Source organism: Cordyceps militaris (genome assembly GCF_000225605.1).
Source record: "Cordyceps militaris CM01 unplaced genomic scaffold CCM_S00006, whole genome shotgun sequence".
Lineage (NCBI taxonomy): Eukaryota > Fungi > Ascomycota > Sordariomycetes > Hypocreales > Cordycipitaceae > Cordyceps > Cordyceps militaris.
The window spans coordinates 101,797-115,535 of record NW_006271974.1 but is presented as its reverse complement, the minus strand read 5'-3'; the positions used below and the strand labels follow the sequence as shown (position 1 = coordinate 115,535).

Sequence of the window (13,739 nt, the reverse complement as noted above, 5' to 3'; positions counted from 1 at the left end):
TCGCGCACCCGCTCGACGTGGGCGTACAGCGGCGCGTGTGTCTGCACGGCGCGGAAGAAGTGGCAGTGCATCGTGTCGGCGACGAAGCCGGCGGGCACGGTGGCTTGCGCCGCGGACAGCGCCTGGGCGAGCACGGCGCCGCCAAAGGCGCCCCGGCCCCAGAGCGGCTTGTACAGCGGCGTCTTGTTGACGAAGACGTCGCGGCCTTGCTCGGGGGCGGCCCGGCAGGCGACTGCGCTCTCCATGGTTGGTCGAAGAGGTTCTCGTAGGGCGTGGAGGTTGCGGTGAGACGGAAAGGCCCGGCGATGGTGGAAATGTATGCAGGACAAGCGTGAGGTGCGCTGCACGGGAAATCTGAGGTACGGAATCACTGAAGCATTAAATTTGACGGTATCAGCAACGGCTGGTCAAAGATACGTAGAAAGTGTCGAAACTAAGTAGATGGCGACCTGCCGAGGTTCGGTTGTTAGCGTCCGGTTCCTGGCGCGCCTGTCCGCGGACTAGCATCGTGGATTGACGATTTGACAGACCATGTATATATTTTTGCTGGTATTTTGTGCAAGTAAACAAGTTTAAAAACGCCGATTGAGAATTCTGGATAAAGTGATGCGCACATCACCACTGTAGTCACGGTCGCGGTACGCCATGTACCAGCTGGTGCAAGCATGTCCGCCTCGAAGCAACCGTCGTTCATTGAGCTATGTGGTAACCTCCAACTGTCTGAACCAATGCCTCTTACAAGAACAATACAAGGGCAATCAGAGGCTGAGAAAGGTTGGTGTACTGTCATTGCCAGATTGCATCCTGGTCTCAAGGCTGTTGGCCATGACGTAAAAGCTTGCCCTTCAATTCCCTTGTCGCAGCCAGAGTGACCACGGACCACCTACAGCGGGGGATAAAAGAGCGGTATCCGCGCCTGACATACAGTATTGCGATTCATTGCGGGCGATTGCCGCCGCTGGCAGATCAGATGGCGGTGACAACCGCCTCTTGGACGCTGCCGCAGCGACCGTGTCCAAAATCCAGCTGCAGTGTTCTCGCTCCAGCAAGGAGGCCTGTGAATTCGAGACGGAGCTGCACAATCTGTGGTTCATCTACTACCACGCCCCTCTGAACATTTCTGCAGAGAGCCCCTTGCTTAACCGACTGGTTGTTCGGATTCTGCAAGCCCGGGAACAATATGGATTTTCTGGATGAAGAGGTTGCAGCAAATCAGCAGCGAGCACGCGAGGCCGGAGATGTACTAATCGCAGAAAATGCTGCAAAACTCGGGGACATGATGTAAGAGAGACTCGGCTGTGAAGCTGAAGATGTAGTCGAGGAGGGAGAGCACGAGACGGGAGCAAATAGTGACACGTTCAAACTTGGTCACGACCACACCCAAACGCAAGAGAAAAAGTCGAGAGTACATCCGAGGACGGACAATTATTAAAGGCAAAATACCAATATAGAGTCAAATGACAAGCATGCTTCAAGTTTCCCTCTTCCGCGTAAAGAGCTCCCTCCAACCACGCCGAGTCCTTTCGTTGAATCCATAGACAAGAGCGTCACACAGACCTTGGATAACAATGCAAGACTACATGTAATGGTAAGCATATACTTCTGTCTGTATTGATCAATAACTTGACTGTCATACCTTGTCGACGGTGGCCACGGCGAATGGTGCCGAGTGTCCGCTGACAGCTTGATATATTCGAATCGCCGTCGGCAACGCCCAGATGAGCATGTAGACCAACGGATACAGCATCATCTGATACGACAGCTGAGAAACCACTTGTATTAGCCGCATGTTATTTCTGGCTGACTGATCATGTAGAGTTACGGACCTTGCGCAAGTCGGCAGCGCCTCGGCTCTTTCGCGTCCTTTGTCTCGGCGCTTCCGCGGACGGCACAGGCTCCGGCACGATGCGCTCCTGGCTGGAGCCCTCGGACCTCTTCGGTGCTTGCACCGGCTGGAGCGACCAGGACCCGCCGTTTTTGGAGAGCGAGTATGGCCCCGAATACGTGTCCGACCCGACGCGGTACTCGTCCTCGTCGTTGAAGGAGACAAAGCTGTCGTGGGCGCGGTGGATGATGAAGTGCAGGCGAAGATACAGGAGAAGCATCAGCACAATGATGACCCAGCGAGGGAGAAAATTGACAAAGAGTCGAGTCTTGTCGCTCGTAAACCAGCACCCTGGAACGAAGGTGTTAGTACGAGCATCGAGGCTGTGGGAGGTTCGGGGCTGACTTGCACGCTCCAATATCGCCGTACCCGGACAGAAACAGACCAAGAGTTGCCCAGAGAAGGGACAACACCCAGGGTATCATCCACACCACGACTTTGTTGTTTTGAATCCAACGCGACACTGCTTTCCTGTCGTCGACCATGACGTATGTGCAGACGGCAATAGACAAGACCCAGTAATCCGCTAGAATTGTTAGCAATAGGCCTGAGCTTGTTGTACACCCAACATACTCTGATTGACGAATGTTTGAATCATGAAGCCATTGAAGCTGCAAAAGGTCTTGCACGCTTTCGATCCAATGTTTTGGCCAGACAGGTTGACGGCGGCCGAGGACAAGAAGTTGATGGCCATGAAAAAGTCACTCAGTGCCAGACCACTACTCTCATGTCAGTCCAGAGTCGCAAAAATATGGGAGAAGCAGAGCGTACAGAATAAGCTGATGTCTAAATGTTCGCAACGACTTGTTCATCTGCCTTTGGTGTTAGTGGGGGCTGCATTATCTGGGCACAAAGAGAAATGGTAACATGCCACAAAGCCTAGAATCATCCAGAGTGCGCCGAGTGCAGAGATTGTGGCCACGACCAGAATGACAATGCTGAGCGTATGTATCTGTTCCTTGGATTTTGGCGCCGACAGCGGCGCTGATTCGACCTCTGTGCCGTTCGGGACGACAGCCATAGTAAAACACACAAAGACAAATCGCAAAGATGTTGAAAATAGAAGAATATCAGGAAATATAGCTGAATCGCAAATGACAAAGCCGCCGAACAGTGTTGGGGCGACGTGCTGGGCCTCTGCTAAAACAGACGTGTCGCGAATCGCTGAGAAGGACGCATCAGAGTTTGGGGGTATTAACAATCAATACATCACACAGACAGGTGACAATGGATGTCAAGAAAAAAAACCATGATACTGAATCAAAACAAAAGATTGTTCAGAAAGCTGAAAGGAAGGCCTCTATCGCCAGGCGCCCCCGCTTTACAGGAACTCTTTAGAACCATCTTACATGCAGAGCTGGGGGATGGTACGGGGGGGACTGAAGCGACAAACGGGTGCAAATTTCCCGTTTCAACTCTAGTCTTTTCTGTTAGGCCCTCCTACTCTACACTATTGGTAAAACAGATGTGAGGAGAGTACGCCAATGTCAGGGGAAGCGCGACGAGCTGGAGATCGGGACAGGGGATGGCCTGGCACAGTACCCCTATTGCTTACCTTGGCTCGGAGGATTAGAAGATAGGTACAGGGATGGGAAAGATAGAAAGGAAAAGACGCTAGCTGTAAGTGCTGCCGCTATCTGGGATATTCTTTACGACGGAGGGTGTAGAGGCTGTTGGGTCCCTTCGACCCATAGGATGAGATACGCATACGCGCCTTGCATTTTTTCTCGATCCTTCTTCACCACCGCAAATCCTTCAACATTGCAAGGCTCGTGTTGTATCTTTTGGCTAGAGCTGGCCGGCGCTATGATGCCGTCATGCTCCCAGGGGACGGAGGGTTCTGCATCCATGAGAAGTGGCGAGTTTGGCATTCTCAAGTCTCTCAAATATTGGTTGAAGTTATTACAACTTTTGCAGCTCTTTGGAAAACCACGGCCGAGCAGGGTGCAACACGTAACCAATCGTACTTGATACATGTGGACTTTTGTAGAGATGCTGTCATTGCAGCTGGCCTCGGCATCGGTTTCAGACAAGGGGATGCGCTGCGTTTCCATCATTGTCTTATCTGCTCGGCAGGGTTTCCCCCGCGATAGGGAGATAAGGCCGACTGTCTCTGTGGTTCTGCTGCGCCACGTTGATAGTGGCGTTCGAGGAAGTCGGATGACACGAATCAAAAAGTCGCACGACCTTTTTTTACTTATCAGTAATTAACATCTCCGGGTTCAAAGGCGCGTACAAGACGATTGCGGCACTTGTTGTGTCCATCAACCATCAGCCAAGACTTTGCCCCCCCCGCCCTTCGGCGATGGCCGCAACTTGGCCTGTTTTCTCAGATAACGTACGCCCAACCTCATGGAACCTGATGTTGAGAAATGAAAGGGTTGGAGTGTCAAAAGAGGGGGACAAAGGTGACCAAAAGCCCGACTAACGTCCATTGGTGTGGGAAACCCGACTCAAATGTGTTCCGTCATTTAGCTCCCTCTTTTCATCTTTGACTTTCTCCTTATTAGTTGTTATCTAGCGTTCGGCTAAGAGTTACCCAGATATTCGCTCCTCTTGAAGAATCGAGAACTTGACCCGCCCGTCCCTTGCGCCCGCCCGCCGACTACCCAACCGGAAGCCTCCCGGCTGGACAAGAGGCCGATTGAATCCCCAATTCAGGGTCCGGCGCGGGGCAGCGACAAGCAAAGACGAACTAGCGATTGCAGCAGCTCATTTTCGCGCCCCAGCAGCCATATGTACAAGTATCAACCTTGCAACTGCTCCCTTTTCGGACAAGAGACGAAGCAAAAGGCGAGACAAGACGGGCCTGCACAGCAGGGGTTCGGTAAATACATGTACATATCTCCGTAATTTGTACATACCTCCGGTTGACCTGGTACCCTGCAGCGCATCATATCATCTTGTCCAGGGCCACAGCAACCTCCAGTGGCGTTCTTGATTTCACCCTGCCAAACATGAACCCAAATTTCCAATCACGCACCGCTCTGACACTCAGAATCCTGGCAACTGCAATATAAATCATCGAAAAAGGGAAGCATTGCCTCCATCAACTCGGCAGGACTCCTCCAAAATGGATATCCCAGCAAACGACTGATCAACTCCGAATAGTACTCCTTCGGAGAGACGTACTCCTCCTGAGAGAAATACTTCCTCTGAAAGCCGTACTGCTTCTTCTGAAAGGCGTGCCTCTTCTTAGCGACGTACTTCTTCTGACAGACGTGCGTCTTCCACACCTTTGTGGTCTTTTCGTGCTCAAATTGTGCGAGGTGAGCCAGCCCAAAGTAGGAGATGGCTCTTGCATTCTTGCCTTCGTTGGCAAGCCCCATAGCCATATACAGATCGTCCTGGCTTTTTGATCCCAAGCGCCTGTATATGGCATCGTACTTCTTCCTGTTCTCCCGATCCAACTCCTTCTCCTTCTTAGCTCGCTGCGCCTTCTCCTCCCTAGTTAGCTTCGCCCTCTCTTCCTCAGCTCGCTTCTTCTTCTCCTCATCTGTAACATCATTAGTCTCCCAACCTGACTGCGACAAGTCGACTCACCAAACATGTTTAGATGGCAGGGCGACACTATCATCTTAGCCAAATCTCGAATCTCTGGCGCCTCGTTTGCTGCTCTTAGCAACAGCGAAGCCCTCTCTGCGTCGTCCAGGAGAGAATTGACTTTTGCCAAGAAGTCTTCAATATACGCAGACATAACTCCTGACTATGTGTGGCCTTTGAGAGAGAGTAATATTGGAAGCGAAACCGACTGGCTCGAGCTCCTCGGCGCGTGAACGAGAACGATGTCGCCAAACGATAGCCTTGGCCTGCAACGGCGCGAGTTGGTTGTCAGAGCTTGCGTAGATGCGTTGAAAGTAAAGTTGATGAAAATGAAGATTCTGGTAAAGGGTGTGATGGGCAACTCTGAGTCTACTCAGCATCCCATCCGCCGCGAAGAGCTCCTTTATATACCCTCAAATCATGTTTTAGGCACCTACCTTTGTACGGTTTCACTTCTACGACTTTTGTTGCTTTGTCGCAAAGATACATCACCAAGAAACGGGCAGGTTCCGTCGAGTGGTACAGTTAAACGCCCGTGTTTGCTGTACTTCAGTGACTGCCTGGCCTTAGGCTGCACCTGCGTCCTTGGACCGCGTGCTCCCTTTGTAAAGCAAAACGCTGGCATAGGCGTGCATTCGCATCTGTACTGCGTCCTGCTTAGAGGTTTCAGCGCCAAAGCCAACACATGACCGGACCTTGGCCTTCGCCGTGTGGAGGCGTCCTCCTAGGTCGCACCAAAAGACCGTCACAAAGGCTAGGTAGCAGCATACATCGAACTAGGCACCGGTGCTGCTGGTCATTTGACCAAGGATGCTTCCATACAAGATGGCGAATGGCACTAGGCAGCTTCATCAGTGCAAAACCGCCGCTTGTGCTCAGCAGGTACACCGCGTGTTCCTTTGGCTGCTACTTGGTCATTATGGTAAGAGGTACTACACGGAAACCAAGGACTGCCGCCTATGACAATGCAATAGAACCTGTGATGCAGCCTTTCACATGATGGTTTGGCAATGCCGGCTCTGCCATATATCTGCGAGGGGTTTCTACACCGATGCATCTGGGGAACCAATTCCGTGCTTGTTTCTGGTATAGTAGCTCTTCAAGGCATATTTACAGAACAATTTCTTTCCGCTTTTAAACATTAACTTTAGTGACCGACCTAGAAGAAGTATGTCATCATCGCCCCACGCCATGCCGGTAAAAATCTCCAGAACTGCTATGACCGGGGTCTGAAAGGTGCGTCAGCCGGGCGCTGCCGTTGCTGCCCGTCGCCAGGCCGTTGCTGCCGTATTCGAACTTGCCGATGGGGCCGTTGAAGTCGACAAATTGGCGTAGCGGAATGCTGTCAAAACCCATGGTCATTTTCCCGCCCGACTGTAGGTCCCTTGGCATCTCATGGTGTGCTCACTACAAATTACTTGGCAGCGTGGGACTCGGCAGTGGCAGGGATCAGACGGTGCAGTGACGCGTCGACTCTTCATTTTAGTAATATAATTACAGAGTACTCGTTCACTTGGCATTTATATGCTCTCCTTTTCTCCTCGTATTTCTCCTTTATTATATTCTCCTTCATCTCTCTATTATTTCTCCTTCATCTCTCCATTATTTCCTTCGTCTCTCCATTATTTCTCCTTCCTCCCCTTTACGCATACATTTTTACTCCTTTCTCAACCCTATTCCGCTCCAACCCGGCCCTGGTTGCATCGTTCCAAGATGCAGTCCACAGAGAACCCATCAACCCTTGCGAGCGGAGCTTCACCACCATCGAACCCCATCCAACCTCAATAAATGAACAAGCCTCAAGCCTTCACCGTCGAATCACCGACAACACCTGTCTTAGCCTGATGCTTTAGCTTGCGCTAGACCCAGCCCTGGCCTGTAGCCTCGCCAGCCTGATTTTTTCCTCATTTCTTCCCATTGTTATTTAAAGACCCCACGACCTGCCCCCCTTCTAGCGATTTCCCATCCCGCCGCTCCCCCCCCTAGATTCCTGCTCCCATGTCATGAATTCGACATCGGTCGCGCCGGCCGCGCTGCCCGCCCTCACCACGCCGTTTGCCGCGCCGGCGAGCTGCACCGACGTCTTTGGCAGCACCATCACCTACCGCACCGGCTTCGACGGCGCCGACGCCACCCACTACACCGTCTACGCCGCCCCGCCCCCGAGCGCCGGCGCCTGCCAGGCCGCCGGCGCCAACGTGCACCGCGACGGCGCCACCATCGTCGTCCGCCCCGGCGTCTGTCCCAGCGGCTGGGTCGCGTACAACCTCGCCGTCGACGGGCCGCAGTACTATCCGAACCCGAGCGATGCCGCCTCTGTCACCTTTGCCGCCATTTGTTGTTCGAGGTAATTTTTTTGGCTGGGTTACAGACTTTTTTTTTTGGTTGTGTGATCGATGGCTAATACAGTTCACGGGGAGACAGCGGCTTCTCGGCGACGGACACGCTGAATAGCATCCCCAGCTTCGGCCCGGCCTGCACCAGGCTCGTCGCCAGCACCCAGACCGTCTCGGCGGGACAGACGACGACGTCGCTGACGCTGAGCGCCCACGCCGCCTGGCGCATCCAGTGGAAGGCCGGCGACGCCCCGACCCTGACGCCCCAGCCGCCGTCCATGGAGCTCTGCTACGACGTGCAGATACCGACCTGGACGCCCGGTGCCCCGGTGACGGGCCGCAACAAGTGCCGGAGCCTCAAGGAGTCACCGGACAAGCACCAGCGCAACGGGCTGCTGTGGCTGGCCATTGTGCTGCCGACCGTCATTGGCTTCTTGCTCATCCTGGGCTGTCTGTGCTGCTGCGTGTGCTACAGGCGCAAGAAGAATAGGCAGAAAAGAGAGGCCGACATCCGGGACAGGCCGGCTGAATTACAGGGGGATGAAGTAGCGCTGACCCAGTATAAGTGATGTGCTGTCATGATGTAATACCTAATGTTAATACATGTACATAGTTGAGAAACAAATATACCACAGTATACTTGATAAATCAGTCTTGTGGGATTGATTGTGGGAAAAGGTGCCACTGCTCCAGAGTGTGACAGGTCCTGCGCGTCCTCGTCCGATACGACAAAAAAATGACTTGTTTTATTTTATTTTATTTTCAATATGTACAAATTACAGACCGTATTATCTGTGGCTAATACTCTTGTAACCTGGATTTAAATCATGCCATCTCCGGTGGCGTCAACATTGCTGAGATAACGTGCAGACAACGAGGCTGTGGTAGAAGGATACCTACATACCTAGGCATGTGTCAAGCACCAGCGTGATAAAATAAACCGCCCTTTAGTTAAACAAATATATTTATTCTTATTCCCTCTCATATTCTCTTTCTTCATCATGATTTACCCCCCTTCTATATCCTTTTTTCTTTATTTACCCTCTCCCCCTTTGATTTCTGTTGCATACACCCACTGACAGTAGCCAGGTTTTTGGTATCAGCCGCATGCCACACACCATCCCCATTTACCCCATTGACTCACAGCCAGCTAACCGCCGTCATACCATGGCTTCTGCATGCTCGCACCCCGACGGCCATTCCCTCTCCGCACACCCGCAGTCGTCTGCAAGCCAAAAAAAATAAAAATAACCACATCTACAGCAACCATGTCGCCCGCGGACCACCACCCAGCAGCCGCGGACGAGCTTCCCGGCGGCGGCGCAACGCTTCCTCCTCGTGCCTGCGAGCCAGCCCCTGACACCGCCCCGCCGGCGCTCTCCTCGGACGAGATCAAGGAAAAGGCCGCCCGGAAGGCGCTCCTGCACGGCATGCTCACCGCCGGCGGCAAGAACAAGGAGATGATGGAGTGGTGGCGCGAGTTCAAGCGCCTCGAGACCGAGCTGCGCGCCGCCCGCCCCAAAAAGCACCGCCGAGATGGCAAGAAGCGCAGAAGCCTCCTGCAAATCAGCGACGAGGCGCTCGGGTCCATTGGCGAGGACGAGCCGCTCGAGACGACATCGGCCGCGTCCAGCAGCGCGCCGGATCCGGAGCCCGTGTCGCCACACGCGGGGCGGTATCCGTACTTTGTCAACATGGACGTGGTGGAAGCAGCAGAGCGGCTCGCCGACGCTGTACGTATTCCTCTATTTGGAACCCCCTCCCCCCACGAGCCCCCACGCAACGTATTCTAATCCCGCATACAGGAAATTACTGCGGCCAGGCACGCAAGATCAGTCCGCCGTCGTGCAAAACGCGACGAGCAGAACCAGCGCCTTGAAAATGACGCTGCCTGAAGCGTTGCGGCGTCTACACATCGGCAAAGCATTTTCCGGCTCGTTGCGCAGGATTCCCCGACACACTCCACAAGATTCGAGGTAATCCTGCTGTCAAGGCTCAAAACAGAAAATAAAAGACATTTCTTCCGTCTTGGGACGAAGCCGTGCCGCCTTGGTCGAGTAAGCGTAAACTTGCTAGTCTGGAGACTTGTGTGCAAATTGAACCATGGTCCTCGAAACCCCAGCCGAGATGGGCTTGCTGACCCAAGGTCGCCAAGAGTCGTTGCTATATCTGCCAGCGGTCCAGAGTTAGGATGGGGTCCAGAGCAGGGTGAAGTCCAGAGTCAGGGTGAAGTCCAGACTCAGAGCGAAGTAGAACAGACCGCTGACCATAACTGACATCGTAGCAAGTATAATATTACACGCTGTGGGCCGCTTCTAGCTATCTAGCGCTCTAATCTAACATGTATTTTTCATCGTACAACTACAGTAGCGCTCCTGCATCGAATTAGCTAGCATAGGCTCGAGCTCGTCGACTGCTCGCTCATGGGCGAGTGGCATTCGTCACTCTTGCTCGTCGCCAATGAGCTGTCGGGTGTGTCATCCGGAATAATAAAGCTGACATCCGATTCCGGACTGCTTCGTGGCGTGTAGTTGCGGCCGCGCGAGCAGCCATGTTCCACACCTGTGCTATGGTGGCTACCCTTCTCAGAGACTCTCTAATCCGCTGAGCGTTCCGTGCCAACACCACGCCAAAGCCCATAAAATCCGTCGCAGTTCTTCCACATCTTGATGGTACCGTCTTCGGACCCCGTGGCATACAGCTTGCCGTCGGGCGCAAAAGCAACCGACCAGATCGGACCGTGGTGGCCCTTGTGAGTGTCAATCTCAACCTCGTCGTCGTAGCGAATCACCTTGGCCCAAGTACCAGGCTCCTCGCCGACGACTAGCTTGCGACCCTTCAGGTCGAGCGCGACACTGGCAATCGTGTTTTGAAGTGTGATGCGCTTCAGCTCAGTCATGGCTCGCTCCTCGCCCCAGAAATAGGCCGTCTTGCCAGCTGCAACAGCGAGAACAGGCTTACCACCTCCGATATCGGTGGGCGACGTGACGCTGGGGCACAGAGATACCATCTCACATGACTTGATTTCGCCGTCCAGCACCTTTTGGTGAATGCAGGCACGGCTAGGGAGATCAAGCCATCGAAGAGTATTGCCGGATGCAGTAATGACGATATTGGGGTCTTGGGTCCAGCAAATGAACTTGATCGAGTCGGTGTGGATGCCCTCGCCAATCTCAAAGCCCGCGGAAGCCGGGATCGTCACATCGGAGCCAGGGCTGGAGGCAGCGAGCTCGGACAGGTCAAAAACTCGTAGCTTCTTCTCCATGCCACCAGTAGCAACGAGGTCTGAGTTGTCGGGAGGGTATGCGACGGCTCGAACAATGTGGTTGTGCTGGAGGGTGTAGAGTATCTCGCCGGTGTGGGTGTCCCAGATTTTGCTGTAACGTGTTAGAGAAGAATTTGTATTCACAGTAGGCAACGCACGCGGTAAAGTCCGCCGAAGCGGTGGCCGCGTTGGCTGCATCGGGGCTCAGTCTAGCCTGCCAAACAGCTCCCTTGTGGCCGATGAATGTACCGATCCTACTTTATTAGCTTCGTTGATGGACAGCATCGTGCGACTCACCAATCCCCAGTCACACCATCGCGAAGCATTGGGTTTCCATCTGCCGCTGTCAGTAGATGCATCCCGTGTACCTGGAAAGGCACTAACCTTTGCAAGCAGAGATGAGGTAGTACGTCTCCTCCTTTTCGAGGTTGGAGAAGCCAATGTGCGGCACAGGGCGAGAATGCCCGTGGCAGGTCAAAGGCACGTACTGGCGACTAGCCTCGATAGCCATGTCGAATAGATGGAGTGGAAGTGATGGTCCTTTGAATTCGTGGATGTTCCGCGTGCCGCTTGTTTTCACGGCGTAAGAAGCAAACAAGTCGTAACAGTCTCGTAAATCGTAAACGTCGTCAGGTCGTAGATCGTATCAAAGAGTGTGATGAGATGCATAAAGAAGCGCGGACGGATCTGTGGTGTGATGAATCAATCCGGTCCCTCACAAGAAGCGGCTTGCTCTGCGAAATGAGTGAAACGCACCAGCGCACTGGGAAGAGAGTGTCGAGGTTGCTCCTGGATTTTACTCGCGGGGCGACACTTGCGCAAAGAGGGGCACCGCCACAGCGGGGTGGCGAATCTGTGGCGCAGCACCAAGCTATCAACCGTTGCCAGTCCCCTACGGGACTCCCCTACTATTTTTTATAATTTCGAGCATAACTCGAGGTCTACCTACAACCTAGAGGTACTAAACTAGTAAGGGGTAAATAAGGGCCCTAGCCACTAGTTTTCCTACTTACTTTCTTCTAAAATTAGCTATAAATCTTATAATTTTTAGTATATATTAATATAAGTAAAATAACTAGAACTATTACTTATAAGTAGTACTATTAGTAGAAGAGCTTTTTACTAAAGGTATAAGCCTTATATAATAGGGAACGTATAAGGTATTATAGTTAGTTAGTATAACCCTAAGAGACTTAAGTGCGTACTAAGTACTACTAAATTTAGTATTTTAAAGGCTGTTATGGCTATATAAGAACGCGATTGTATATATATTTTGATGGCTACGAAAGGGCGTTTTTTTGAGCGAATTAGTGACTGTTGAGAGGCTTTAAAACCCTTGGCGGCGGCGGCGGCGGCGGCGGCGGCGCGACTGGCGATGGTGCTGGTAATGGTGCTGGTGCTGGTGGGGAGAGTAGGCCGTGGTCGCAGCGGGGATAGAATTCATTAAGTGGTTGAAAGGATACCTCTATTTATATGTGATAAACACTAGAATCTATATACCTTTATAAAATACGTAAGTACTAGTAGTGTTATATAAGGCTTATACCCTTAGTAAAAAGCTCTTATACTAATAGCATTACTCTTACATAAGACTATTACTATATTAAGTTTATTATATTACTTTAGTTATATTAGCTAGTTTATTTAGTATTATTAATATACTATTCTATTTATAATATAAATATTATAGTACTTAGTACTAAAAGGTATTTATAGACTTTTAGCCTATTACTATAAGAATACTTAATTAAGATAGAAAAATAGAGAGAAGAAAAAGTAAGGAAAATATAAAAATTAGAAAAATTAGAAAAATTAGAAAAATTAGAAAAATTAGAAAAATTAGAAAAATTAGAAAAATTAGAAAAATTAGAAAAATAAAATATATCTAGGTAATTAGATAATAGCTGAATCTATAGTTGAGCTTATAAAATAAGCAAAATGCGATCTTCCCTGCTTTGTGCCTAGGTCGTACCATGGAGTTGATGACACCTGTATAAATTCCCACTCTTCAAAGGCGATCTCTTCCTCCAATAGCAGCTGCTGGAAATACTTGCTGGAAATGTCAAATTTGAGAAAGCACGCATACTGTTGAGCGGCATGCAGAATGGTAACGCTGAGGTAAGTTAGAATAACAATATCGGATCGAAGCTTCTGCATTTGCTTACCTCCTGTCTTTCAACGAAAGATCACGCAGCTTTGCTGCCAGGGCTTGGCAAGTCATCTGTGCCAAGCAGTCATCGGAAATGGTAGGTTTACCCTCGTCAAAGCACCGCAAACGGTTCTTGGCTTCAAGCATTAGCACCCGATTCGCGATGGTGTGCCACCCGCCGGCTCCCTTCGCTCGCAAGCACAATCCTCCATCGTCGACTGCTACTAGCACATTCTGAGTCTGAGTCGTTGCCTTGAGCCCTAATTTCACGTCGCGGACCTCTACTACAATTTCGCTTTTGGTCGACAAATAGTGTACCACATGACGAAGTGCGCAACGGATAAAGTGCAAGGTTCCGTCTTCGTTTTGCACCGCAGATGCGTGGCTTGCCTCGTCGAAGTAGGCCAGAGATCTTTGCGACCCCGACCCCGAGTCCGAGGTACTCGGACTGCTTGATTCGACTTGCATTGTGGTTGAATCAACAAAGTCTGGGTATTGGGTCTGAATTCGAGCACGAATCGGCCATGAACGAGCTGCAACGGGGAGTGAGCTCGCAGAGCC

General features: G+C 51.6%; 4 protein-coding genes across 4 annotated transcripts; 2 read left to right on the top strand and 2 right to left on the bottom strand.

Annotated features, from left to right (window-relative positions):
* Positions 1–665: 665 nt before the first annotated feature.
* On the top strand, positions 666–1,197 carry CCM_07333 (uncharacterized protein; the record flags this gene model as incomplete). Its single annotated transcript, XM_006672474.1, has 2 exons — positions 666–830; positions 928–1,197. 2 exons carry the CDS (start codon positions 666–668, stop codon positions 1,195–1,197), a joined length of 435 nt encoding a protein of 144 aa, XP_006672537.1.
* Positions 1,198–1,471: 274 nt separating this feature from the next.
* CCM_07332 (uncharacterized protein) lies at positions 1,472–2,906 on the bottom strand (the record flags this gene model as incomplete). Its single annotated transcript, XM_006672473.1, has 7 exons — positions 1,472–1,576; positions 1,637–1,773; positions 1,823–2,176; positions 2,271–2,411; positions 2,459–2,604; positions 2,657–2,697; positions 2,760–2,906. 7 exons carry the CDS (start codon positions 2,904–2,906, stop codon positions 1,472–1,474), a joined length of 1,071 nt encoding a protein of 356 aa, XP_006672536.1.
* A 3,347-nt stretch (positions 2,907–6,253) lies between these two features.
* CCM_07331 (uncharacterized protein) lies at positions 6,254–9,659 on the top strand (the record flags this gene model as incomplete). The annotated part of the gene is made up of 6 exons (XM_006672472.1): positions 6,254–6,310; positions 6,592–6,664; positions 7,415–7,775; positions 7,838–8,214; positions 9,028–9,497; positions 9,570–9,659. The coding sequence occupies 6 exons, from the start codon at positions 6,254–6,256 to the stop codon at positions 9,657–9,659; spliced, it is 1,428 nt and encodes a 475-aa protein (XP_006672535.1).
* Positions 9,660–10,153: 494 nt separating this feature from the next.
* Positions 10,154–11,540, bottom strand: CCM_07330 (WD domain containing protein; the record flags this gene model as incomplete). Its single annotated transcript, XM_006672471.1, is given in 5 exon segments — positions 10,154–10,326; positions 10,384–11,141; positions 11,188–11,243; positions 11,327–11,397; positions 11,414–11,540. 5 exon segments carry the CDS (start codon positions 11,538–11,540, stop codon positions 10,154–10,156), a joined length of 1,185 nt encoding a protein of 394 aa, XP_006672534.1.
* Between the last annotated feature and the right edge of the window lie 2,199 nt (positions 11,541–13,739).